Raw genomic sequence first — 27,987 nt, 5'->3', positions numbered from 1 at the left:
GGAGAGGGGAAAAGAAAGCGCCAGGGGAATGTCTGGGGGAGTCTGAGAGAACCGGTGGGCAGGAGAGAGTTTGGAAGACAGGCTGCAGGAAACGCAGATTTAAAAATACTCATTTGGTTACTAGAAATAGACTCGGTTTTTTGGACAATTTTATCAGCAGCCGAAAAGTTTGGCGCACCCATTGCTTGTGCGCTTTTTGCGTAAAGGACCGGACTCAGTATTGAGATCAACCAAAACAACCGCACATAAGGGGAAAGAAAAGACGTTTGAGCAGCACTTTTTTCTCTCTTTAAAGAGGAACTGAAACGAGTGGATCTGCTTTGCTTTGGCCCCATCTGTGGATAATCTCATTTTCAGCATCTGCCCGAGTCACAGCAAAACTTTCTCTCTCTGCGCACAACTTTGTATCTTTGCGCTGCTGGGATGCGGTGATGGAGTCCGGTGATGTTTCCAAGATGACTGCTCTTCTCATCAAGCGCGTTTTCAGATGTCATCTCCTGTCAAGAAAAACCATAAGCGGGTCTAAATGGTCGTTTTTGATCCTCATCGCCATTTTATCCGCTTGGCCAATAACCGCAGGCACACTGACAGGTAAGTTAGAAGCATGTATCCATCTGGACTGTTGTTAATCTACATAAATGTGAGGAAAACATCGTAATGAGCAATTAGCCCAGCCAGCTTTTCTCCTCCTAACTCGTTAAATTAATTTGCTTTGGGGTGGCGAGAGCAACCACAGCTGCAAGTTTGTCAACATCTGGCCAACATGAAGGAATTCACTTCAGTCATAAAAAAGCTTTTTAAAACAAGGTGAACAAAGAAAACAAATAAAAGATTAGTTTTATTGCTTCATTCAGTCTGATCAGGCTTAGATTTTTAATACTTAAGTTATATTTAGCTGATGTTGATCATTCATCAGCAGGTAAAATATAGACTGCAGTATTTGGCAGGTATAGGCTGCTGTTTTCTTTCAGTGTTTTCAATAGCTAGTCATGTTGACGAGTGCTGCACGAACACCTCTGCTTTTTAATATTGCTGAGAAGTTATCTTAACCAGGTATCCAGACCAGGATTCCCACCAGTCATGGTGTATCCGGAATACTGTGAAGTTTTAAGAGATGTATTCCAGACAGGGAAGGGGTAGCAGCTTAAAATAAATCCTGCTGGGAAATGAGAGAATCATAACACACAACTCACTGCACAAGTATAGGGCAGCAACAACATGCAGTACATCTCTCTGTGTAGAAATAGGTGGAAACCCGATGGTGGAATTTTAGGAAAATTATACATTTTAGTTCCTTTTACACGAGGAACACAGTGAGGAAATCCTTCCAACAATCATTCAGTAATCCTTATCTGCTATAAAAATCAACTAGTTAAGACTTGCAATCCATTAGCTACCTTAGCCTGTGGATGACATGGAGTCCCTGTGGAGGCCTCCACCTGTCAGCTCATGTGTTTTGACCATTATGGTCATGCTGTACCTCTGCCCTCTGCAGATCTATGACCAGGAGGGACACTGACACTGCAGTGATTTATAAGTTTAGACTGACAGTTTCAAAGGAGAAGTTTTCCTGATGTCTAAGTTCTTATTTGGATGTAGGAATGGGCTGAGGCCCAGAAGTGAGGGGATGTGAAGGATGAGGAGGATTTTTTTTTTTTTTTTGGGGGGGGGGGGGGGGGGGGGTGAATGCTTGGGTTTGTGAGTCAGAGCAGGTCTGAATCAGACTCAAGCAATGAAATGATGGATGGGGTTAGGGGGCAAAAGTGGTGGAGAAAGAGTTGGGAGGGGAGGTGGCAAAATGTGTAGCCATGAATCCAAAGAATGGCATGAAAAGGGGGCTAAATGAGAGGAGGGCAAAGGCGCCGCAGTGAATGGAGGGGCTGAATTATGCTGCATTAAAAAGCCAGGAAGATAAAGGAGGGCGTGAACGGAAGATAAATGCACGTACTGTGTTGAGAATTTTTGGTATGTGCATGTCCACTGACATTTAACATCTGAGCATTTTTCCACAAGGGAGAAGAGTAGATGTGGGTAGAAAGAGTGAGATTTTTTTTTTTAAGTGTGGGACTTCGGGGGAATTCAGGGGACAGAAGGGAGGAGATGGAGTAGTTACAAATGAAACACTGGAGGCCACACACACACACACACACCCACACACACACACACACACACACACACACACACACACACACACACACACACACACACACACACACACACACACACACACACACACACACACATACACTGCCTAACCTCAGCCTGCTCTGTCTGTCTACCTCTGCATTCACTTAAAAGGTCTACAAGCTTATCATTATATAGTATGCAGTACCAAGAGTCAGAGAAAGAAAGTAGGGCTGTTTTTGTTCAATATGGCCCTGAACAAAAAACAAAAACAAAACAAAGTCAAGGCCACGCAGATTTCTGAAAGAGCTCAGCCAAGCTTAAAAATAAAGGGAGGAATGACTTCTAACGCCAAAAAGCACACAGAGACGGAGAGGCGGTGAAGCAGAGACTCAGCAGGCCCCTTCATTTATTGCATGCTCTCAGAACAAGCTTCTTTTTTTTAATGCTGGGTTGTGTATCTGTGTGAGTGTGTGGGGAATACATGCACATTTACCAAAAATAAATAAATCAAGGGTATCATTCACTAATGAGTCAGATAAATGCTGACAAAGTGCAGTTTTTGCACTAGAAGTCTATGTTTTCAGCAGTTGAATTATAGGTGTTTATGTGTTTTTTTTTCCATGGGATGGGTTGCAGTGGAGTCCTCTCGGGTCAAAGTGAAGGGGTCAAAGGTTGAAGGTTGGCCATGAAACAGAAAAGGAAGGCGGGTTGACAAGCTTGAGAAAACCTTTACAGGCATCAGTCAGTGAAACAAGTGGGATTTATTCTTCTTCTGAAATTCAAGAGCACAGGCCAAGTTCACATATCTGTATATTATTTTATCTTTCTTCTGTTTTATCAACAAAAGGCATAGTTATGCCTCGCCTTGGCCAGCTAAAAATGTCTTGGCATTTTTATTTGATGCTGTAAAAGAAAAGGAATCCTGTTGAAAAGATCCATGCCCATCATATTTATGCATCTTGGCCAGCTTAATGTGTTAGAGTAGCTCAAACTTTTCTTTTATCTTTGAGACAGCATGCCTGCCTAGCACTCAACATCAACAGGAATAAGAATACCTGTCATTTCTGATGAATGTCTTCAATGTAAGAAAACGCAGAGACAGCAAGAAAAGTTTATACTATATCATTTTTGGGATACTGAACAGATTTGCAGACTTCTTGGCAGGCAACGTTGAATGTTGAATCTCTTTAAATTAAATCTTAAAGAGTACGGTTTAGACCTGCTCTATGTGTAAAGTGCCTTGAGATGACTTTTGTTGTGATTTGACGCTATATAAATAAAGATTGATTAATTGATTGAGATTGGTTGAACATGCAGACCTATCATTGAGACACCCTGAATATGTTTAGTGTTTGTGTTGAACTCTCTGCGCTTTGACACTGTTAGAGCTGCAGGAGCAGCCGTCCTCTAACAAGGAGCCTTTGTTCCAGTATCAGCTCTGTCCTTCTCAGGTCAGCCCCTCTATCAGTGAGAGACACAAGATAAAAGGAGTTGTTCAAATGGCGGAGTAGTGGTGGATAAACTCTGGGTTTACCAGCTATAATCGTATCTCACTGTAGGCGAAACCAAGCCCATAGAGCATGAATTAACACATTTATCAAAGCAAGCAAACAAGCAAATGAAGCTTTTTAGTCATTGAACAATTATTTGATTAATAGACAAGTCAACAGCAATTCTGATTATTAGTTAATCATGTAAGACATTTATTAATCACTTCATTTACATATCCTCAGGTCTAGAGCCATACAGTATGCTTATTGTTGTAACAGTCACTTTGCTAAATGTGCACTATATGTTGATGATGTTATGTATCATTTATGATTTTAACACATGACAGAAAAACTAACACCTAATCCTGCTTCTTGCCTTTCTTCATCAAAGATTTGGAGTTTGAGCGGAGTCCAACTACTGTCATCTCTTCCCTGGGAAAACCTGTCAAGATGCACTGCGCCCTGAAGGGTAGAGGGGGCGAGGAAGAAGACCCCCCTGACGTCATTTGGATGAGAGATGGTGTGGCGCTTCCGTATGCCGACACCAACCAGTTCCAAGGCCACACCGGCAGCAACAGTTGGAAGATCATGAGCACGCTCAGGTGGGCATTTAATGATAAATATCATGAACAAGAAGAAGCCACACCTGACTGAAAAAATGTCGCTCGGGCACCTACGGATTGTTTATTTCCTGTTTCTACACCTTCAACTAGCTTAACCGGTACTGTTGCTGGAATGTGTCACCCTATTAACTTTCAGCCAATGTGGACCTGTTTGAAATTAGGTCTGAAAGAAATGATAAAACCCAAGCAGAAGCTCATATCTCCCCTGCTGTAGCTTAATGTATTTAATCGCAGTATGATTGGATGGGTAATCAGGGTTTGTGTCCATATCTCCTGGTTTTATCTGTGTTGTTTTTCATTGCTTGATCTTTATGAAATCTGTTAAATTACACCTTTTTCTGTACACACAACAGTATTGAAAAGGTCCAGCTTCAAGACATGGGCTCCTATCGATGTGCTGTTCTAACAGAAGGCCACAACACTTTTTCTGATGAGGGGGGCATTCAGTTGGAGGGTGAGTTCATCTTAACTTTCTGACATAGACACAAATACAGACCTACAAAAAGTGCTACAATTTTATTTGGCTTGTTAAAAAGGTATAGAACCTGATTAATCTCATTCTATCTCAGGCCTTCCTCACTTCTCCATGGAGCCTCAGCACATGTCCGTAGTGGCCAACATCTCTCTGAGTCTGCGATGTGTGGCCCACGGACCTCCAGAGCCAGTCAAAGTCATCTGGTTGCAGAACGGCGCTCCTCTAAACTCCCTGACAGACCCGGTGGCCCTGTCGCCCTCCACACTCAACCTCACAGGTATCATTTTTCACTATTTAATACCTCAGCACTCAACACCATATGTAGACGGCTTAGTCAAATCCATTAAAACATGCGGCCTCAATCAACTCCTCAAGTCTTCCCACTTTGTACTGATCCAGCCCAATATTCTGTTTATAGTTTTATTAAACACCCACAAACAAGCAGCAAACACCCACATTCGAAAAGCTGTAACTCATAAATGAGTCAAACGTGTAATCAGTTATTATTGATGATTTCTACCCACAGTATTAACTACTTAATTAATTGACTTCAGCACTCAGTTGGTCAAGTAGGAAGTGGCTGTCAGCAGCTCTTGACAATCAGGTAGCAAAGTTTTTTAGCTTACTAGAAAAAATACAACTTCAAAATCGACGTTTTAATTTAATCCATTTAGATTGATTATAATAACCGCCTCAAAAGCTCCACAGTAACTTTCCTCTATAGTTTCAAAGACTTTAAAATCCCCCCTTCTTGGCCACGAACCACGAAATTACTGCCCTCCCCGGAGAGAGCAGGCTACCTGGCACTGTGCCAGTAGATCCATTGAGGATGTGTCTTGTGGTTGTGTGGTTTACGGGTAAAGGCAAAGCAGCATGCACAAGAGAGACTATTGGGGGAAGGAAAATAGATGTGCAGAGGACATAGAGAGATAAAAGAAAGACAGAGAGAAAGGAGGAGGGTTTCTGGTTGCTGCTTGAATGCAAACCACAGCTGCCTGCCAGATAGCTGGCCTGTGTTAAGTCCAGTAGTAGGAGGCCCGGCTGAGTCAGACGCAAGGAGGGAGGAAGAGGCGGCGGCGGTCGGTTTGAAAGATCTGGTTTGACTCATCGGAGCTGGCTGGCTGTTGTTGACCAGGACCTGTTTGATAGTAACTACACTCACATCTCTGGAATGGACAGCTGCTCTGGCAAGACCACAGGTCCAAACCGAGGCAAACACAAATCATCTTTCAATATGCCCATAAAGAGAAAGGCATGAAGTACATTTAACCAATAAGGAATTGGGGCAAGACATGTCTCAGTAACTTCAAATATGAGGTGGTTTCCATTGTGTAGAACTGAAGCCTTCTGTGTTCAACCTCTCCATGTCAGACCACCCTTAAACATGCACAAAAGGCCAGGCCATATTTGTTTAAACCATAGTTTTTGGTCATGGGTCATGTTGTAGACTAATGTTTATTCTATTAATCAAGAAAATTATTAGATTAATCATTAATGGAAATAACTGGTAGTTGTAGCCTCAAATCTAATATGTCTGTGAAGTCATTGAGGTCATACAAGGAGGGTTGAATCAAGGGCTAATGGACTTTGTTTGTAGACTTGAAGTGGTTTGTAACTAACTGTTGGGGAGTCTTAGGTATTTGACCTTGTTATGAAGGTAATTGATGCCATTTGATTTAGTAGTGGCTGCTGCAACATTGGAGTAGTCAAATGAAGAGTCAAATGAGGCCCCTAATGTTAAATCCAGTATGCTGGAGAGTAGAGACAAAACTATGGAAATACAGTATACATACATACAGTCATATAGACGTGCTTTCTGTCTGCATTGTATGTGTCCAGGAAAGGAAGCACCAGGCCTGGACTGTATTTCCTGGCTGGTATAAACACTGTTGGTCAGTACTGGTGTCCTAATGCAGGAGTTTTACCTAGTGACCTATTTTGACACCCGCAGCTGATCGGGGGATGTTGTGCTGTGGTTTGCTTATGGGGAAGGAAGGAGACAGAAGGGCAAGTGGCGCAATCCCGAGATGGCCTGATGAGCAGTTCATTTACCCACACAGCCAGCGGTCATCCCTCACCCCTCCTTCCCTCGCTCTCTCCCTCCCTCCCTCCTTTTCCCTGTACCCCCTGTTCTTTTTCCGGCTGTGACACAATGGAGGCATGGTGCCGTCGGCGCAGAGCAACACACTGCGTAATTATGTGCGTGTCGCAGTTTGTGGCTGATTGACAATGTTGGGGTGTTAGATAACAGTGATAAAACTTGAATGTCACATGTTTCAGTGTGTGTGTGTGTATGAGTAAGCCTGTGTTGTGGAATGCTTCAAGTGCATGAGCATGCTGTGAGTCACTTTCTGAGAGGACTGATTCTCTGTTGAATGTCAGTGTCTGTCACAGTGATTTGCCCCCTTCACAGGAGCCCCAGCCTCTTCAAGGCAGCAGCTCAGCCTTTTTTTTTTTCTTTTTTTTTTTTTACACCTGGAACCCTTTTTTGCTTTCAAAACTAAATGTTCCACTTCTCATTTTCAGTAAGCTGAAGGCATGAATAACAACAACCTGTCAGACTTTGACTATGCAGGTTAAAGATGCTTACGTTTAAGAGTAATTCTTGGGTGGTTCAAATTAAGTTAGATTCCCCATTAAAGTTGGAATTTGTGTAAAACTGATATGTATAAAATGCAATCTAGACTGGATTACATATAACATTGTTTAAACAGTATCTCAATGACTGTATTTCAGTTTGGAGCAGGCCCTAATTAACTATTTAAATGTAATATTTAAAATGCTGTTGAAGCAACAATTGTATGTAATCTTAGATGCCAAAATTAGAGTTACCCCAGGTGTCTTACTGTGCATATATTGATTATTTTCTACATCAGTCAAGACAACATAGTCTCATTTTGACAAAACATGGAGGGATTATACATGCTTGTGCAAACTTCTAACATTAAAAGGTTACACATGCTGTATTTTTTCCTGACAGTAGATAAGAATTTAAGGGTTTTAAATTGAGCGTGATAACTCCAAAACACTGGGAGCAATGTTAAAACAAGAATGTCTTGGATTGAGGGGTTGCTGAAATTTACCTTTAAGAGGTTATGACTGCTGGTCTGCTTTTGATGAAATGTGGTGGAAAGATGCTTGGCACTGATCAGTGCAAGGTGGACCTGCATTACTTCTGGCAGACATGTTTTATTTGTTTGAGCTAGACTAACAGTAATGACTCACTAAAAGCGATACTTTTACTTTACAGACCAATCTCCCCAAACAAGCACATAGTAACCCCAAAACTCATCATAATACTGTTGACAGAGTGATCACGTTACCTTATGGAAACTATTACCCTCACAACTATTCTCACTTCAGCTTGAACTTTCACACCATGTCTCACATTAAAATTATGTCGGACTCAGCATGCTGAGCAAGGATTTCTGGTTTCAAAAAGACCCCAGATGTTCCCACTTCACATGCATGTGTCATTTCATTTTTTCATCCAGGTTTGAACAGGACCAGCACTTTTTCTTGTGAGGCCCATAATGGCAAGGGTGTGGCTACCTCTGGATCTGGTACCATCACTGGTAGGTGTTGTACTGTGGAAGAGCATTTCTATCAGACTATCTTTGTTAACTTTGGATATGTTTTGAATATGTTATGAATTATGTTATTTGGCCTCTTTCTTTCTTTTTTTGTTTGTTTCTTTATTTGTTTGTTTCTTTCTTTCTTTAGTTCTCCCATCCCAGCCTCAGAATGTGAGAGCTGTAAACATCACTCAGACTTCTCTCCGTTTGTCATGGCAGCCTGGTTTTGGAGGCGACTACCCAATAATCCGTTGCTCTGTTCAGGTGAGACAACATGAGATAAACGTGAGAGGAGGAGAACACAACAACTGGCTGAGAAAACAAGCCCGGAAAAAATCCCTGCAACTGTTTGACCTTCATGTTAAACAAACACATCAGTCTTTCCTCTATTTGCTTGACTCTGATTTCCACAGACCAGAGCCTTTACCTTTTGCAAGCCCCTAATTTTAAAGAAAAAAGCCCTTGCTTTTCTTTTCTTCTCTTAACTCATCCTCTACCCCTCCCTGCTTTATTCGTGTACCAGTGGATCAAGTTTCACTCTGGGAAAGTGGCCTCCTGGACTAATCTTATGTAGCACCACTCCCTCCCTCACTCTGTCCGCCGGAGTCTCTCTGCCACTATCCTGCTCTGTGGACATTGCAACTCGTAGCTGAGAGGAGGCACATTTTCTCCTGGAGAAGAGAGCAGTGCAGCACCACCCCTACATGTCTGTTTCTAATAAAGCTGCCCCTCATACCTCTTGCTGCTCTACATCCTCCCCCCCCTACCCCAATCCCTTCACCCCTCCCTCACCCTCACAGAGGAACAAGGCGAGGGGGCGGCTTCAGCAGAATGGGGCAAAAATCTGAATTTAACGGTTCATTGTGTGGCAAAGAGAAACATGAAAAAGGCTACAGTGAAGAGGACAAAAAGATGTTACTGTGCTCCACAAATGGGAGCATGAAGAGCAGAAAGAAAGAGAGAGAGAGAGAGAGAGAGAGAGAGAGAGAGAGAGAGAGAGAGAGAGAGAGAGAGAGAGAGAGAGAGAGAGAGAGAGAGAGAGAGAAACTGAGAAACAGAGAGAGAAAATCAGTCAAAGAAAACAGGAAAAGGCAGTGACAGCAGGTATTGTGGGTCTGAGCCATGCGAAGAGAATGTAGGCTGAAGTGTGACTCAGGGCTGAGCTGTACAATTAGATTAAACACACTTGTTTACAGGCTGGACGCTGATTCATTGAGTCAGGAATGACTCAATCTGGTTCTCTTTTTCTCATACACGTTCATACGCTTCTCATTCATACAGCTTAATATTCCTTGGAATCACGAAGCACGCCATAATGCCTCTCGGCTACTTATGCAACCTCTGAATACAGTAAAAGTCATTGTCAAAGCAGTGCCTAACATCATCTGCTCATACACACACACACTCACACACCTAAACCTGTTCGTGTGGCTGCTTATTTATTTTTAGGTGTGTTTTTGAGAAGTTTTAAGCTCAGACTATAAACCTAGCATGTGAAGTCCAGTCCGTAGCCTGCTGGAGCAGCTTGATAACGAGGAAAAAAGCAGAGAACAATGATTGCGGCAACTTTAATGTGGTTTTAAGATTGTTGCGATGAAGCATTTTTCCAGCCTTGTGTTCCTCTTTAAATGTGTTTACCACTGAGATTTTTTGCAGAAACAGCAGGTTCCTGCCTGTGATTTTTGGTCGAGGAGTTCTGCTTTCAGTGCACCTTGCTGTGTCTGGATCATGTTCAAAACAGCAATGATGCACTTTTTACACTGTTTTGGAAATTTACACTTAATGACCCTCCCCCCAACCACCATCACACACTTAGTCCAACCTCTTGCTTTTTCTTTCACAATACCTCTTATCCAGTACAGGCAGTTACTGCATATAGGGTCATGAGGAAAATTAATGCAAAATAAAGAACTTTAGAAAAGGAAATGGGAATTATAAGTTTCTTCCACCAAACCTTGACATAATGGCAACTTATTACTATCTATCCTCTAAACCTAATAACTTTAAATAACTTAAAGCTTATTGATATATTATTTACAAAAAACTAACATCTACAGACCGACTCAAATCCACAAATTAATTTTGATATTGATACTGATGTTAGATTAATATTAGTCAAATTAAATGTCAAAATTCACATGTATTGACATATAATAATCAATGTTAAACATTGATTTAATTGCTTTATTGTGTAATTAAAGTATTAAATGATTGAGTAAGTAACAACAATTCAAGTCAAAATGCTTTATTTGTCCCTCAAGGGACAATTTGAAGCAACCCAAAATCGCTTGTACACAATTCATTTACACACATAAAAATGAGAAAAAAACAAACATGACATTTCTAATGATAAACATGTTGAAGTCTATAGCTCCGTCTTCATCCATCTACATTACTTCAAAGACTTGAGCTCTGTCTGCAGTCTTCTTCCTGTTTGTGCCATAAAACAATAAAAATAGATTACCCACCAAATCTGACCTCATAATCTGAAACCCAGTGTAAAGACAGGAAGAGGCTCTAAATCTTATTAGCAGTAGTCGTTTTCATTTTATATTTATGTATAAACATTTAAAAAAGTTGGAATACAGCATATTTAAGTTTATAATTTGAATGTTCCAGGCCAAACGAGCGGGCGAGACCTTCACGGCAGGCCCAGATGAGATGATCCACAACCAAAATGTGAACATCCCACCAGCCACGCACCTCATCGGGGACCTGGAGCCCCACAGCCGCTACGCTGTCAGGGTGGCCTGTCACAGCAGCCAGGGCCCGTCTGATTGGTCTCTCTGGGTGGAGCTACAAACATTAGAAGGAGGTGAGAGCCTTTCAAGTGAAGAGATGTTTGTTTTCAACCTGCATGTGTGTGTCTGGTGAGAGAGGGAGAGTCTGGTGTGTGCATGTTTTTCTATCTTTGAGAGACATTTTTCTGTGTTATGAGGGTTATGACTTGGGTTGAGGTTCAGTTGAGGGTAAGAGTTAGGTTTAGGCATTTAGTTGTGATGGTTAAGCTTATGGTAAGGGGCTCTGGGATACATTACGTCAATGATTCCCCACACAAGGATATAAAGACAAACTTGTATGTGCATGTCTCAGTTTAAATGAGACATGTCCAAGTCAAGTTTCAAGTCTCAAGTATTTCAACATGTGTATTTCAAAGTTGTGTTAGTGTTTTTACATCACAGAGACATGTTCCTTTAATGCATAGGTGTAATTAAGTTAATTGATTTATTTAAATAACTTTAAAGTTTATGGCTGTGGAAGGGTTTCTTATTGTTAGTCCAAACTGTGACTTAAGTCTGATTCTAGTCTCAGTCTCAAGTCTATAGATTAGATAGTTATTGATTAACTTTATTTTACTTTTTGCTCATGCAGTGGTGAAAGGCATGTGAGTGTTTGGCCTTTTAATCTTGTGTTGCAGCTGTTTACTAATGATGTCTAATACCTTGAGCTGTTTGTTTGATTGTTTGCTGTCTTGCCTACAAATCAAGCTGTCATAAGCTCTTCATGCTGACTTTTTGACAGGTTTATTTAAGAAGGTGAAATGCCTAAAAGGGTTATTATCCTTATTATAAGGAGCTCTTAAATGTTCTTTTAAAGCATTTGCCCCATGATGCATTTTTCTAATCCTTTTTAGACAAATATTATTCACTGTAGTTGTAATTCTGTCGACTGTTTTTCAGCTTGACTCTAAGACTTTCTGAGAAACTTCTGTATGATAACAACAAGTCATCGAATCAAGTTACAATGGACTGTTAGTCATAATATTCCTCCTTGTGCCGCTCTAACTTAGTCTGTGTTTATGAAGAATACCAGACACAAGTCACTGTGCCTCTGTGAACCCAGCTTTGAATGTAAACTCTTGAGGTGGAGGGCGGGCTGGTATTGAAGGGATGGGATAGGGTGGAGACAGAAACGGGGGAAAGAGGGAGGGCGAACGTTAAATTCTCCTGAAAGGCCTCAGTTAGGATCGCAGCACTCTATCCAAACTGTAATGCTAGGCTGCTGTGTGTTTGAGTTTAAACTGAGGTGGGATTTTCCATGCCAGCTCATGCTGTCTCTATCCTTGGATGAATAGCAATGGAAATAGCGTAAGAGGAGAGATATGCCATGGGAGGGATGATGGGGGCTTTCCATAATGGAAGCTACTTATAATCTAAAAACACTTCAATGCAGCATTTCTCATAAACTGAAAAAAGGGGAGAAGTAGCACTCCTTAAAATGCCACAGTAATGGAGAAGGAGAAAAAAAAAGTGGCTGTGAGATACTCCAGCTACAGAGAGGATTGTCAAGTTTCAGTTCTTTATTTCAAAAAGTTATAGGATCTGTGTTTCGTTTCTGTGGAAAAGCCACTGTTGCTGAATTTTATTATCTTCCTTTTGGACAATATTGTTCCTTTCTTGCTCTGGCAGCTCTCTCTGCACTTTTCCTAATGAGCCAGATGATGAAAAAAAAGAAGAAGAAAAAAAAGAGATACGATTCAGCTGCTGGTCACAGATAGTTCAGGAGGTACTGAAGGTCAAAGGGAGTGAGAGAGTGAAGAGCAGAGGTAGACTGAAAACAGCTCAGGGTTATTTTCCATGTCTCTCTCTCTCTCTCTTTATGGTTTTAGTGTTGAAGACTGTGACAAAACTCCCAAAAGACGCCATTGTTTAAATTTTTTCTTGAGTCTCTTTCTGCTCCGTTTGTTTTTTATTAATAAATTGTGCAGATATTCACTGCACTACAGTATCTGTTACATGTGTCATCCTGGCATAAACATCCCCATTTGCTGCTCCTCAGTGTCCTGCCTAATTCTTAGTTTTTTCACTTCATTACATACTCCTGCCAGTTCGTTTGGTCTCATATTCTTCCTCAATTTCCTCTGAGTAGACTGGGCTATCCTCTTCTTCTCTCGTTTAGTTGTAGTAGTCTTTTCCAACCTCTTTTCCTAAAAAAATAAGAACACTATTGAGGAGTTTATTTTCCTGCATCTCCAAACAAGCTGAACAAGATTCTTTTTTCTGAATCCAGTCAGCTTCACTCCTTCATCTTTCTTTTTCTTTTTTTTTTCTTTTTTTTTTTTTGACCTCAGATGACCTGTGATTTCTCCCTCCAGAGCACACAGCAAGGCACTGTGGGAAAAAACAAAAAGAGAGTGGGTTGACGGTGGGAGTAGGCAAGGAATGGGTGGAAGAGCAGGGAAACGGGGGAAGGGGGCGCTTTGAGAAAACACTCATTTTTCTATTTTCCCAAAGCCCACTATTTTCCCCGGAGGATGAGAGAATAGAGAAGGGGGGTAGTGAGTAATGGTCGGTGGGAGAGGAAGCAAAACGACCCATGTCACCCCCCAAATCCTAAAGCTGCAATGAGATTATGTTTTACATACCCATTCTGTAAACGCAGTTTCCTTTCACATCCTAAAATAACTCCAGAAATGCATCTATTCAAAAAACAAAGAAACAAACAAACAAAATGATCAACACTGACAGTCATTATTGTGGGCTTATACCACATTTAACATAGTTTATTATGCTGAAACAGCAACAAAGAGACTCCTGTCCTGATTCCCTGTTGCACATGTATTTCATCACATCTGTTTGTACCCCTAAAATAGAAATAATGCTGAATTGCAGAACTTCCAAACTCAAAAACTCACCGTCCTGATGGAAGTCAGTCATAACAACGTGGCAAACACCCCCCCCCCCCCCCCCCCACACACACACACACACACACACACACACAAATGTTAATCCAGTTTAAAAAGGCCAACTACTGTCAGCAAATTGTAACCACAATCATTAAACAACCCCAGTTTGCTGAAGATGCACAACAGCCTGTTTCGCCATAAAATCGTAACAACTTGGACGTCCCAGACATTTTTGATGACACCAATATTTGTGCTCTGACAGATCTGGGAAACATGTTTCCTGTGTAGTTCTGAATTTGTTTTCATTGATGGAGAACAGACTTCAGATCTCAGGCCTATGACTCAATTTTTTTTGGCTTGAAGATGACCCCTTTTCCATCCATGTGTTCACCCACGCCTAGACAGAGAAGACAAGATGAAACCTACAGAGAGAAACGGGGTGACAGCCCCACGGTCAGATCATGTTTAAATCCCTCTGAGCGGGGTTATGAAACACTGCTTCATCAATAGCAGCTCACAACAGGATGTGAAACAGTAGTCTGCCCTGGATGCAGATGTTAACCTCCGCTGTTGTGAACTAATTGTGTCTCAGAAGTGTTTGTTTCTCAGCCTCTTGCCAAGCCTGAGCTGCTTTTATGTGGAAGAAAAAGTAACACATGAGACTTTTTTTTTCTTGTGTAGTTTCTGCATTTTTAGGAAACGCTACCAGCACACATCTCGTTTTTTGGTTTTCCCACATTTTGCAACTATTTTTTTTTTTCCTCCACAAGGTTTTACGTCAGTGGTTAACATCTCTTTTCGCTTGAACTCATAGTTTCATGAAAAGAGAGGCATTACCACAGAGAGGGCAGTGAGGGAGAAGAAAACTTGGAAAGAAGGGAGATGTAATCATGTAGAACGGGAACGGGAGGCAGGGAAAAAAGAAAAGAGATGAGGAGGGGAGGGGAAGTGAGAAAGTGAGCAGCTAGGCAATAAGGAAGTGGAGAAAGAGGTAGAGAGACTAATGGATGACGGAGTATAGGTGGAGACGAACGGCTGGAACGAACTTGACTTGGAGATTGTTTTTGTTGCTGCTGGCAAGCAAAACGGGGACCACATGTGGAAACAATCACCCGCGAAACGCTTCCTGATAACATCATCCATAGCCTAGGCCATGTTTCCCAAACTCACACTGACTCAGTGTGTGTGTGTGCGTGTATGTGTGTGTACGTGAGCTCGTCATAGGCTACTTTTGGGGACAGCATGTCCAACTGGGAACAAAAGCTGTGTCCCCAATGAGAAAAAGTTTTTGAGTCGGGGTTAGGGTTAGGTTTAGGTTTAGGTCTGATTTGTGTGTCTGCGTGTGTGTGTGTGTTTGTGTGTGTGTGTGTGTGTGTGTGTGTGTGTGTGTGTGTGTGTGTGTGTGTGTGTGTGTGTGTGTGTGTGTGTGTGTGTGTGTGTGTACGTGTGGGTTGTCATATGTTACTTTTGGGGAAAGATTTCAGACTTCAGCCCTTTTAAGTGGGGATGATTTGTCCAACTGTGGACAAAAGCTGTGTCCCTAGTTGGGAAAAATGTTCGGGTTAGTGATAAAGGTTAGGGTTAGGTCTCGTGTGTGTGTGTGTGTGTGTGTGTGTGTGTGTGTGTGTGTGTGTGTGTGTGTGTGTGTGTGTGTGTGTGTGTGTGTGTGTGTGTGTGCACGCTTTAGTGTAGGTGTGTGATGGTGTCCAGCTAGTTTATGTAACTTGGTAAACCTGCAGACGGAGTGAACTGCAAAGACAAAGAGAGCCTTAACTCAAACGCCCACAAAGGAAATAAGCAGTGTCGTCTCCTTGCGAAAAGGTTCTTGGATTTATGTGCTATACAGAGCATTAATAACAACACACACACAAACCCACACACACACATTCCTCACACTATTTCTAGCATGTTATTCAGCTAGGTTTTTTTCTCCACTGGGTATTTCTGCTGCCAGAAGCCTTTTTCACTCTCTGCTCCAAAAGGCCAGGAAAGAAAAATGGCAGGGTCCAGAGAATAGAGGAGAAAAATAGGGATCGACTGCAGGGAAGGGACAATGTGAAGGAGGGAGAAACAGGCCTCAGCACGTGTCCATCTGTGTTCGCCCAACCATGCTGAGACAGAAAGAGTGTAGTGGCTTCTGAACCCAGCTTATCACCCCTGTCTGTAGTTGCTTAGGTAGCCTGTTTTTTGTCCTAATAAAGCCGAATTCTCCACATTCTCTGACATCTTCCCCTTCCAGCTGTTGTAGTCATCCACACCCTAGAGGTTCCATGCTGTCAAAACAACACACGCCTTGCTAACTCCCACCCCACTGGCCTCCGGCCACCCGGCTCATAGTCATAGCACTGCCGGCTCCTCATTCATACCCAAAATCTTCTGACATATATGCCACCGCACCCTGAGCTACATGCTTACCAAACTTTACAGCAACTCAACATGTAAAAAGTCCCGGAGCTATGTGAAAAGTAAAAGGCCTTCATTTCCTGTTGTTTTTTTTGTGTCCCAGTGCCAGAAAACCCACCAGTTAACGTGACAGCGGTTCTAAATGGGACAGAGGTGCTGCTTATGTGGGAGGAGCCTCCAGGGAAGCTGAACGGAGACCTACAGGGCTACAAGGTTGAGTACAGCACACCGTCCACACGGCAGGTCAGTCTGGGACAAATGTGCTCACAACAATACACTCAACATGAGAACTTGTCATAGTTTCTAATGTTGTTCATCTAATTGAGATTTATAATGACAGATATTAAGAAAATATCAAATCAGCTTGATATTGACACTCTCCCTCTTTTCTTTTGTTGGCAGACTGTTTTGAATACTACATTGGACACAGAGCTGTCAATCAATCTGTCTCTCCCCTTGTCCAATGTGACCTTTCGAGTGTGTGCCTATACAGGGGCGGGGCAAGGACCCTGGACCCCTACACAGACTCTGACCCTTATTGCTCCCGGTGAGTGACAAGAAGTGTCAAAACTACTAATGAACATACATAAAATAATGTACTTAAATCTTAAAAATTGAATGATTGCTGAAATAGATTACTTAATAGATAAGTAGAATAGATTACTTACATTAAACCACTTACATTGAAGCTTTAAACCATTTGATTGATTATAAATCATTTAGTAAGCAACAACTTCAGTAGCATTCATATTGATCTAAATCTGATTTTCATTAAGTTGTAAGATGTTTCATTTAATTCTTCAAGCATAAACATGTAAAGATAAGATGTTCTTATTCTCCTGAAAGTCAAAATACTGACCTGGATTCTGCTTCTCTTTTTTTGTTTTACTCCCACAGAAATGGAGGAATTTAGAGGTGAGTAATGACTATCTTGCACATGCTCTACTGTGACCTCTCATAGTGGCACCGAATGACACAGTGACAGTGGAAGTGAGCTCACACTGTTGTTTTTTTTTTCTAGCACAGGACTTCTCTTTCTTATTTTCAGTCACCATGAGTCTGATAGTTCCTTCCTGTGTATCACAGAAGAAGAAAAAAAGGGAAGGAAGAGAAAAGAGGATCTCAGAGAGACGGGGAGAAAGGGGAAGAGGGGTGTGAGGGTGAATGAGGAGACGCATCATAAATATTTATAACAGGCAGGAACAGTGCAGCATCTCTGTTTGCTTAGTCTAATAGAGCCAGACAGACAATTCAAACAACAAGAATGGGAGATAAAAAGAGACGAAGAGGCAGGGAAAGTTGGGGGAGGATGAGTGTGAATGGGAAGAATAGTTGAAAACAGTGGTAGGGGTTTAGCAGTAGTTTGTGGGTTGGCTGTAATTAAATTTTATGTGAGTGATGGGACTACACGAACACCAAAGTAGATCCTTTAAAAATGAGGGGAAAAAAGCATATTACTTGAAGTAGATTCTTGGCACAAAAGTGACATAAAGCATTAACAGGCTATCTGACGAGTTAAAATACATCAATAAATAATACAGCTTTTTGTTTTTTAAAATCAACACTTTAAATTGCTGTTTTTTGTCTCTGTTACACCCCTTCCCCTCAGGTCTGTCGTCGCCCCCAGCCTTTTCCTGGCACTGGTGGTATGTGGTGATGGCCATCGCCGGCGCCGTAGCCATAGCTGTGCTCATGGCTGTTTACGTGGCCAAGCTGCGGCGCAAGGAGACACGCTTTGGGTGCGTAAGCTGTCACTGCCTCTCGTGGGCGGAAGGGAGGGACTCGATAGCGGTGCCAAACCAAAAAAGTTTCAGTTTTTCCCAACTCCTTGACCTAGTTGCCTCACTTCTTGCATGCATTCTGACGCATTTGGATGTCGTAGGAAGACATCTGTGTTTGAAAGAGCAACAGTCAACAGTTGTTTTGAATTACAGAGCAATGCCATGCTTTCAGCTGTGTTTACACATCTGTTTGAGTGACTTCTCATTGTGTTTTTTTTTTATTTTATTTTTTTTACTCTGTTTTGAATGATGTGTTTATGCTTTTTTCACAGAGAGGCGTTTGAGCCCATGATGGAGAGCGGGGAGCTGGTGGTCAGGTACCGCGCTCGCCGCACATACAGCCGTAGGACAACAGAGGCAACACGTGAGTTCCCCTCTCTCTGCCTCTGCATGCTCCTCAGAAATATGACGCTTCACGTTTGCCTGTGCCAGCATTGACTGTCCTTACAGCGGTAAGAGATGCGAGTGTCTCTCAGCATGCCCAAACAGGTCTCTGTCCCCCCAGGATAATAGCAGCTCCATTCATGCCCTGGGCTCAGATCCAGCAGTTCAGATGAAGGATATATTTGGCTTTTAATGACACACAATGACAGCTCTATACTCCACATTTCAAGCAAGGATGCACATCAGTTTGTTTAGTTGATCAGAAGGCACCAATGTGAACGACTAAGGGGTTAATTCACATCCAGCAGCTGTCAAAACAGCACTGGAGTGTTCAGTCAGCTGACATACTCCACAACAACACTGTGTCCCTTATACTTCATAACCTAATGTTTTATCTTTTATAATCATATCAATTAGATGTACAGTAAATCCATTGCGGTCCATGAAGTTATGCTCTGTGCAGTCAGGCGTAAACAGCAGAGGGAAATTTGGTTTGACTCTATTTTAGTCATCTTGTTGAGCGAGAGAGAGCAAAGGAAGGAGGTGAAATCAAGATAACATAATGAAGAGGTCGAAGACATGAAAAAAAAGGTATACAGTTACATCAGGGAAAGAGTGACATGACGAACCTCTACAAGGGATTAGATTTCCATCTTAAGCAAGCTGTAACAACAGATGATGAGTTATTGGAGCAAAGGGATCATTTCACCTTCGGGGAGCTACGTCCAAGTTTCAAGTCTCACCCAGGTGGAGCGAGAACTTCCTAACAGTGCAGCACAAACCAGTAGATTGCAGCGGTCTGTCTGCTATAACCAGCCAGTAGCCCATGTGAATCCTTGTGATTACCGACAGAGATACACACCTGTAAACACTAGCGTACAGACTCACATTTCACACAGCTGGGTCCTGACATTGTCCCTAGTGTACTCTCAGTGTTTGTGTAGACTTCATACACAAGTCTCAGCTTGTCACAGCCACAAAGAGGCCAAGGGAGGAGAGGCAAAAACTGAAAAGAAAAAGAAAACCCAAAAAACGTTTTCATTCAGTGAGTAAAATGAGATGAGCCAAGAGAAAGAGATGTGGAGATAATGCGTTCTGGAAGTGAATGGGGAAATGAAGGAAGGGCCAGATTGGAGGGATTTGGGCGGGATTTATGCTGCTAATGTTGACCAGTAATTCAGGCCAATTCTCAGGACGAGGTCGAACCCCGAGGCTTCTGTTATTGCATGCATTGACTAATAGCTGGTCACGCTAGCATATGTTTGGGGATGCCTGTGGACTGAGCGCATTATTGTCCGACGCGTGGCAGATTGATAGTGTAGCAGCATCTGGAGGGAGATCTTCAAACATGTCATTGCCTTGACATACCCCTGGCCCAGATGTAAAAACAGAGCTAATGCCTGTAGCGTAGCCTGCTCGCCACTTTAGAGCTCAGTGACAGCACAGAGAGGGGACTCAGAAATGTTTAAACCAGTTTAATATCTCTGACCTCATCTCCCCTCCCCAACCTGCTCCCTGAAGGATTACATGGTCATGTTTCTCACACCTGACAAATGGTCTAAGAGGACAAAGCTCCAAAGTTCCATTACACATACATACCTTGTGGACTGGAAAGAGTTTTGTGTATATTTGAAACAAGATACGAAAAACAATAGATTCTCAAATATGTACTACATTATTTATTTAGTTTTTGTAATTAACTTTTTATTGATATCAAAACACATGGTTTCATCAACATATTACACCCTGTATAAATGTTTCCTAACATACAGTGCAAACCATAAACAGTCATAATCTTATAGTCATCCATAAAACGAGTCCAAGTACATTTTTTTTCAGTTCTCTCTCCTTATTTTCACTCCCTTTGAGCAGATTCCTTTTTCTCCTGATGGAGGATATCAAAAAAACGTATAATCTTGTGAACAAATAAATATATATACAACATTATTATAGCTTTAATTACAGTAAATGTTATTATTTTCTCATTAACAAAAGGATGAAACTAAAAAGATTTAATGCACATTTGTAATTTAGTGGGTTTTACCATAAAACAGATTGTCTCAGCTCACTTAATGTCTTGTTTTCATTCTTATTTGAATCAGCCAGTGTTAATTAACACATTGTTTTTTTCTCTGTGTTTTTTTTGCTGTTTTTTTTGTTGTGGTTTTGGAAAAGCAAGGGCGTCTGCTTGGTACAATTTGTCTGTTTTTCCTCTCTTTTCAAATGTTGTTCATTAGAGTTCAAACCATTGAAATTCCCCATTTTTTTCCTTCTCAGTGAACAGCCTGGGCATCAGTGACGAGCTGAAGCAGAAGCTCCAAGATGTGATGGTGGACAGACATAAACTAACCCTAGGAAAGACCCTGGGAGAAGGTACTGTTTGGTTTTGTTATCTTTGTCAGACTCATTTCTGGGACAGACTGAAGTTAAAATGTAGAGTACAAATAAGACACAAGGAGCGCACAACAAGCAGCCAAGAAAAAGGCTTTTGTAAACACTTTTGTATCAAGGTTGGTAGATAGTCAGGACTTATCTGCTATAGCTTGCTTTCCACTTATCCACAGTCATTTCCATCTGGCACTAACCTTGACCTTGGTAACAGTTTACAATGTGATAGCCTCATAACCCTGTAAGGTCAGGAAACTACCCACCTTTCACTATTCAATGAGTTTATTTAATTTTCTTAATCTAGAAAAAACATCTTGGAGTTTGACATTTCATGTTTTAATGTATTTCTTCAGGAGAGTTCGGCTCTGTGATGGAAGGGTTGCTGACTCAGGAGGAGTCGGTTCTCAAAGTCGCAGTTAAGACTATGAAGAGTAAGTATAGACAGTTAAAGTACTCAGCAGTGACCACAATGAATCCATTCATCTCGGGAACACAGGCACATTTGACAGAAAGCCCCCAGGGTCAGAAATTAATGAGTGTTTGGGGCAAAAATCTCAGTTTTTGATCAGAAAACAGACTAAGATGCAACTTGTTATATTGGCAGAAGAAAAATTAGAGCCCCCATAAACCATAGTGCCAAAGTAAAGACAATTGTGCAGAAACTCCAGAGTTGAGGGGGCGGGGGGGTGACTTGAGATTTGGGAAAAACAGCACCACCCTTTTCAGTGAGACATTCTGTGACTTTCAAACTGTGGTGAAGAAGTTAAAACAAACTTAGTGGTAAGAACTGCTTGCATGAATTAATTAACAGTTTAATAAATCCGTGAGCCGAAACACCCTCTTGTAATAAAAGCTTATTTTTTACCCTGGCAACCTCTCAACCTGGCAGAATTAGCGCAATGTGTTACCCAACTGAGCTATACAAAACCACAAGGCCTCACCTCTATACTGTCTCCTTTCCAGTCGCCATCTGTACTCGCTCAGAGATGGAAGATTTTCTCCGTGAGGCCGCCTGCATGAAGGAGTTTGACCATCCCAACGTCATGAGGCTTCTGGGTGAGTTACCGCTTGGCAAGTCAAAAGTGAGCTCATCCAAGACACTTTTCTCACTTTACCCCTAGTTTCTCTGCCCAGGTTTTGAAATATCTCTAAAATGTATGCTTGAAACGGTGGGGTTTAATAAAAATTCATTTGTGGTGCTCACTACATTTTATCATGAGTGTGAGTGTAAGGGCACCCATCCTTGTTTCTATCCTAATATTGTTGCTTGTTATTTTCTTTTTTCATTGCTTAGTTTCTTGGTGTCTTGAAAGTCAAATAAAAATGTAGTATTTTTAGTTAGTTATTATTATTATTATTATTACATTAGTAAAATATTCAACAGCAATGTCCCTTTCTTTCTTAGTTATTCAGGATAATCCACAAACCTCACTGTCAATAGTTTTAATTGAAACTAATTTCTGCCAAAGGAATAGTCCCAAGTGAAATTCTTTACTGCGTTTTTTTTGTAGATTATCCAAAGTCACAGGGACATTGTTTCTGGAAAGACAAGTTGCTGTTGAATTCTATTAAATATCATTTTTCAGCATTAAGATATTTTGGAGAAAGATATCTCAAAACCTGGGCAAATAAAATCAAAACTATCTCGACGGCCAAAATGAAAATCATGTAAGGTTTTTTTTTTTTTAGGAGGAAAAGTGAACAGATCCTTTAAAATACCCTGCTTAACATTTGGGATTATGTGTACAATTGTGTTAACCTCTGAAGGTACAGAACATGTGTGAAGTCTGTATGTACAATATATTAAGCCGAGGTGTTTTTACAGGTGTGTGTCTGCAGACTGTGGAGAGTGAAGGTTACCCCTCCCCTGTGGTCATCCTGCCTTATATGAAACACGGAGACTTGCACAGTTATCTGCTATACTCAAGGCTTGGAGACTGTCCTGTGGTAAGTCTGATCACAACATATATTGAAAGCACAGTGTCAGCGACATAAACACATGTGTACACTCAGGCAGTCACGCATATGCAAACATACATTCCACACAATTTAACAGCTTAATGGGTTCAGGGTTTAGAAGTTCACATGAATGTCTGTCAGCAAAATGGGATCCAAAAGGTCAAATAGATGTAAAGTATTTGTTACACTGAGTCCCCAACCACACCTTTTTGGCAGCATTTACACTCTGAGATCATGAAAAACACAATTGGAGGAGGAGAAGGGGGTGCATGTTGTTGCTATCTGCAGCTTTATTTATTAATGGATGAAGTATTTTTTTGGAATGGATAAGTGCTATACGCAGTGAGTCTCTGAAGAGCTGGATTGAGAAACACAAACCTAATCAAAACAAGATTCCTATGAAATGTTGAAACATCCATGCGTTAGGCAAACATTCAAGAAACACAGTGGTGCTGAACCCTATCCTTCCCCCAGGAGTAGGCTGTTAGAATCTGGAGCAGAGAGCATTCAGTTCAGATTGATTACAGATCGCTGCACAAAAGGCCTGCAGTGCCCTCTGCTGTTTTAAAAATACATGTCAGCTGTAGTGGATGTGTGGATAAATCCTTTTTTCTCTCTGTTGTGTCCTGCAGTACCTCCCGTCTCAAATGCTGGTAAAGTTCATGACGGATATCGCCCGAGGAATGGAATACCTCAGCAACAAGAACTTCATCCACAGAGACCTCGCTGCTCGCAACTGCATGTATGCACAATCTCTGCTTCCGTTTTTTTACTCTCTCAGTTCCTTAATGTGTTCATCTCTTTCCTAATTTACCTTCCATGAAATAGTTGAAGGCGGTCTTGTCTTTAAAATAAAAACTAAAAAACCACGAGACAGAAAGAAAAATATGTATGACAGGAAGCCCAAAAGATACAAAAAAAAAGGCATGACACTCTCTGAAGGGCAAAAATAGAACATTTACCATACAGTGCATCATGTTCTATAAGATGAAGATGTGTTTTGCATGTATAATCTTATTAGCAAAGTAACTATAGCTGTCAAATATAAATGGTGGCTTAAAAAAGTGCATACAAGTAAATACCGTACATACGTACATACAGTGTTTCAGTACTAATTTCCACCACATCCTGAATGACCCTTTTCAGCCAAAAACAGCTCCGTAACACTTGTCTCTCTGTCTCAGGCTGAATGAGAATATGAACGTATGCGTGGCCGACTTTGGCCTCTCCAAGAAGATCTACAACGGAGATTACTACAGGCAGGGACGGATCTCCAAGATGCCTGTCAAATGGATTGCCATCGAAAGCCTGGCTGACCGCGTCTACACCACAAAGAGTGATGTGGTTAGTTCACTTTCTGTGTGTTTGTGTCAATGTGTGTGTGTGTGTGCTTGTATTAATCCCATTTTGGGGCCACAAATCTGTTCAAAATAATGGGGACTCACCTATCATCTGGGGCCAAAAAGGTTGGTCCCCTCAAAGTTCACCAATTATTGTAGGCTTAGGTTAAAGTGGTACTTCAAAATCTCCTCAAAGTAGTATAGAAAGACTTGGTAGGAGTTGGAATATGATTGAAAAAACTTTGTAGTTTTCCTTAAATGCAGCAAACAGCAGCTTTCATTAACCTAAATTTTGTCCAGAAGTGATAAATTAGTATCAAAGCATCCAAAGAAACATTTCAAAGCACTGCTGCATCGTAATCCACTTCTCTATGTCACTAATTATAATACTTTCAGCTTAATGTTTTCAAGCTTTTGGAGTTTCAAGAAGGGTGATAGCACCACATGTGTATTTTAGTGTGTTTTATCCACATTTTGGCGCAACTGAGTATTGAGAATTTACTGAACATATGGACGCAAAGTGGAAAACAAAATTACGCTGCAGGAGTGGTTTGACCAGTTTTTCCAGATGGTAACTATTAGATCAGTTCTGTTGTAAGGCAGAAATAATTGTACAAATCTCTTACAAACCTTTTATGACTACTGGGGGTGAGTGTTTGGTAGTAAAAAAGTACATTTGGGTGACTATAGCTTTAACCTAAGGTTTTCCTTTCCTTCTTCACCAAGTGTTTGCTCATGGGGGAATATTGAGTCAAGGCACGTACAACTGAACAACCACCTTAATTAATCATACTCCTAACAGGGCGTTAAACAGTCTGTATCTCCTGGTGCACGTTGCCTGTTTAAGGGTTAAACTAAGTACGATCTATACCTGCTCTATGTGAAAAAGTGCCCTGAGATAACTTTTGTTGTGATTTGGCGGTATATAACTAAAGCTGAATTGATTTGAATTGAATTAAAGGCACAGTCCACAGTTTGTTCTCTATCGTCAGTGGAATATCCTGCATGTTATTACCAATATATGTTAGCGATATTAAGTGAAACAGCTGGTAATATGACTGCTTGTATATTGGTGGGACCCTGCTGTCAAAGCGTTAAAAAGTTGTACATTCTTTAGTAACTTGAAGGGATGAAGGGGGATTCTCGGAAAGCTTAGTCACACATAGCAGTTTTATTTCCATTGGCAGTGTTTGACAAGTGCAGATTCGTGTTTGAGTGGTGTATGGCAAGGTGTGGAAAACCTACAGGAATTTAAATGCCTCTGTCTCTCCCCTCTCATCTCCTCTCTTTCTCTCTCTCTCTCTCTCTCTCAGTGGTCATTTGGAGTCACCATGTGGGAGATCGCCACGCGGGGCCAGACGCCGTACCCTGGAGTTGAAAACAGTGAGATTTATGATTACTTGAGGCAGGGTAACCGTCTCAAACAGCCTCCGGACTGTCTGGACAGCATGTAAGTGTCTGCTCCTTCACTGCAAATTCCTCACAAAATACACTCAGCTAATGATGAAGTACCTTGGAAATCTCTTCAGTCCTGATTTGAAATACCTTTTTTTCTTTAAAGCAATCACGGCTTAAAGCTAAAAACAGTTCCAGTCTATCTGCTTTTTTAAGAGGCTGAGATGGCATTTTGAATAGTTCCAAGTCTCTTTAAGATTTTTAGATAAATGCACCTTTTCTAAACAATTTATATAGATAGATATACACTCCAATTTGAAATCTGGAACGATGAATCTAATTCAAAAAACACATCTAAATTGTTGAGTAACATTTTGAAAAGCAGTTTATGTCTTGATTTTCAGGTAATGCATTATTTTATAGGTACCATTATTTCTTAAGAACATCCCAGAAAAATCCTGAAAGGAACATATTGGTGATAATTATAGGGAAAACTGAAAGTATGACATCCAAGTACCTAATAATTTATTTGAATTTGTATTTGATGATAAGATAGTTAAATAGAAAATAAAATAAATAGAATTTGTAAGATGAAGATTTTGAGATTTTGTTTATCTTAATTATCAATCTTAATAAACTGAAAAATTGAGATTTATTTAAGCCAAATTCAAAATATATTTACCATTGTGTTAAATTTGTGAGTCCTTTCCAGTAAATGTGAAGCTTTAACACAATATACTGCACATATCTGTTCATTACTAGTAAATTATTAGGAAACTACCTGTAAAAGGATGTTTTACTGTTTTTCACACGCTTTAATAGTGTGTACTCATTAATTATGCAATTAACCTTAATTGTTCTCTCTAGCTACGCCCTGATGTTCTCCTGCTGGCTGCTCAGCCCCAAGGATCGCCCATCGTTCGAGTCCCTGCGCTGCGAGCTGGAAAAGACCCTCGAGGATCTGCCAGACACCCAAGACCCAGACGAGATCTTGTACGTCAACATGGACGAGTCTTCCATGGAGCTCGGGGCTGTCGGCGGCCGTGACCCCATTGGTGGGCCGTCCCCTCTGTGCCTGAAGGGCCTGGACTCTGTGACCACAGTGGAGGTCCACCACCCGAACCGCTACGTCCTCTGCCCCCAACATGAAACCAACCGTGCCCTCTCTGACTCCATGGAGAGTCTGGACATGCCGGTGTCATCCTCCACAGCCACGCTGCCTCTACAACCGTCCTGCCGCTCCACTCCCAACGCCACCCCAGCTCCAACCCCGACGGTAGAGCTGCTGGAGGACATGGAAACATCCAGGAAAATGCCCTGGCAATGATGCTTTTTCACTTTACAAAATGACAAGACTGGTCCCTGCCAGAGTGCGCCGTCCTCTCACCCCAGTCAGAGAATAAGATCCAGCCTTTTCCTACTGACTGTAAGAAACCTAATGTGCCCAAGTACATAATTTGCACAGATACACTCATACACACACACACACACACACACACACACACACACACACACACACACACACACACATACACACACATACACACACACACACACACACACACACACCTGAAGGCATTCCAAGGAAGTGAAGGATTGGGGTTATTTCCTTTTTCAACCCCACCCCCACTCTCGCTTCTAAAGTGAGCACATTTCCAAATGAGTCTAAAATTGAATTTGTGATTGCTGTACCAGGAGGAACACTGTTACTGGTGGGTTTACTGCACACAGACTGCAGCACAATCAAAGAAAGAAATTCCCAGTCGTTACAGCAATAACCTGCCACATCTGTTCCCACCACGTGTTTGCAGTGACCTCCTCCTCAACATCATTAAGCTAAAAAAAAAAGAGAAAAAAAGCAACCATCTTTGTGAAACCACCTCATTCACTGCCAAGACTGATATACAACTGAATAAACTCAGGAGCTTGAACTTTCCCTGTGAGGAAGTATATAAGCGCTGACATTGAGGACTCACCACCTGAGGAAACTAGAAACATCACCTATCATTGGTGGGAAAGACAGGAAGAAGCAGTGGTGTCTCCTTCCCTGAACTAATCATCTGGTCAAGACAACTGGCTGCTTTAAGACTACATTACAGGTCTATAAGGAAGTATGAAGGTTTTTAGGCTAAAATCACCATCATTAACTGTTGTTGGACAAGATCAAAGTCTTTTTTTCGGCTTGTATTTGGTTCAACTCTTACTTTTGATGGGTGTCATAACTTCAAGGATGGTACATTTTTAAAAGATATCCTTTAATTGAAGTTCACCGTACCTGAAGTTATGAGCATTTTTACCTGTTTGCAATTGAATAAAATTAAGAGAACCAAAATTTAGCAAAGAAAATGAAAAACATCCACTGCAGGCTTTAGAGACTCTATGTAGCTGTGTTTTTATTTTCTTTTTGCTTATTTGTTTAAA

General features: G+C 41.3%; 1 protein-coding gene across 1 annotated transcript; it reads left to right on the top strand.

The window, feature by feature from the left end:
* The first annotated feature begins 19 nt into the window (after positions 1 to 19).
* On the top strand, positions 20 to 27,638 carry LOC133980524 (tyrosine-protein kinase receptor UFO). Its single transcript, XM_062419277.1, has 20 exons — positions 20 to 591; positions 4,009 to 4,219; positions 4,594 to 4,694; positions 4,810 to 4,992; positions 8,210 to 8,290; positions 8,439 to 8,554; positions 10,910 to 11,105; positions 16,423 to 16,562; positions 16,722 to 16,866; positions 17,217 to 17,234; positions 17,929 to 18,058; positions 18,373 to 18,464; positions 20,762 to 20,857; positions 21,226 to 21,303; positions 21,836 to 21,928; positions 22,698 to 22,819; positions 23,464 to 23,573; positions 24,016 to 24,175; positions 25,485 to 25,621; positions 26,434 to 27,638. Exons 1-20 carry the CDS (start codon positions 432 to 434, stop codon positions 26,891 to 26,893), a joined length of 2,829 nt encoding a protein of 942 aa, XP_062275261.1. The 5' UTR covers positions 20 to 431; the 3' UTR covers positions 26,894 to 27,638.
* Positions 27,639 to 27,987: the final 349 nt, after the last annotated feature.

This window comes from Scomber scombrus, chromosome 5 (genome assembly GCF_963691925.1).
Source record: "Scomber scombrus chromosome 5, fScoSco1.1, whole genome shotgun sequence".
NCBI classification, from domain to species: Eukaryota; Metazoa; Chordata; class Actinopteri; order Scombriformes; family Scombridae; genus Scomber; species Scomber scombrus.
The sequence above is the reverse complement of the archived record's forward strand: the minus strand, read 5'-3'. Positions and strand labels throughout refer to the sequence as shown.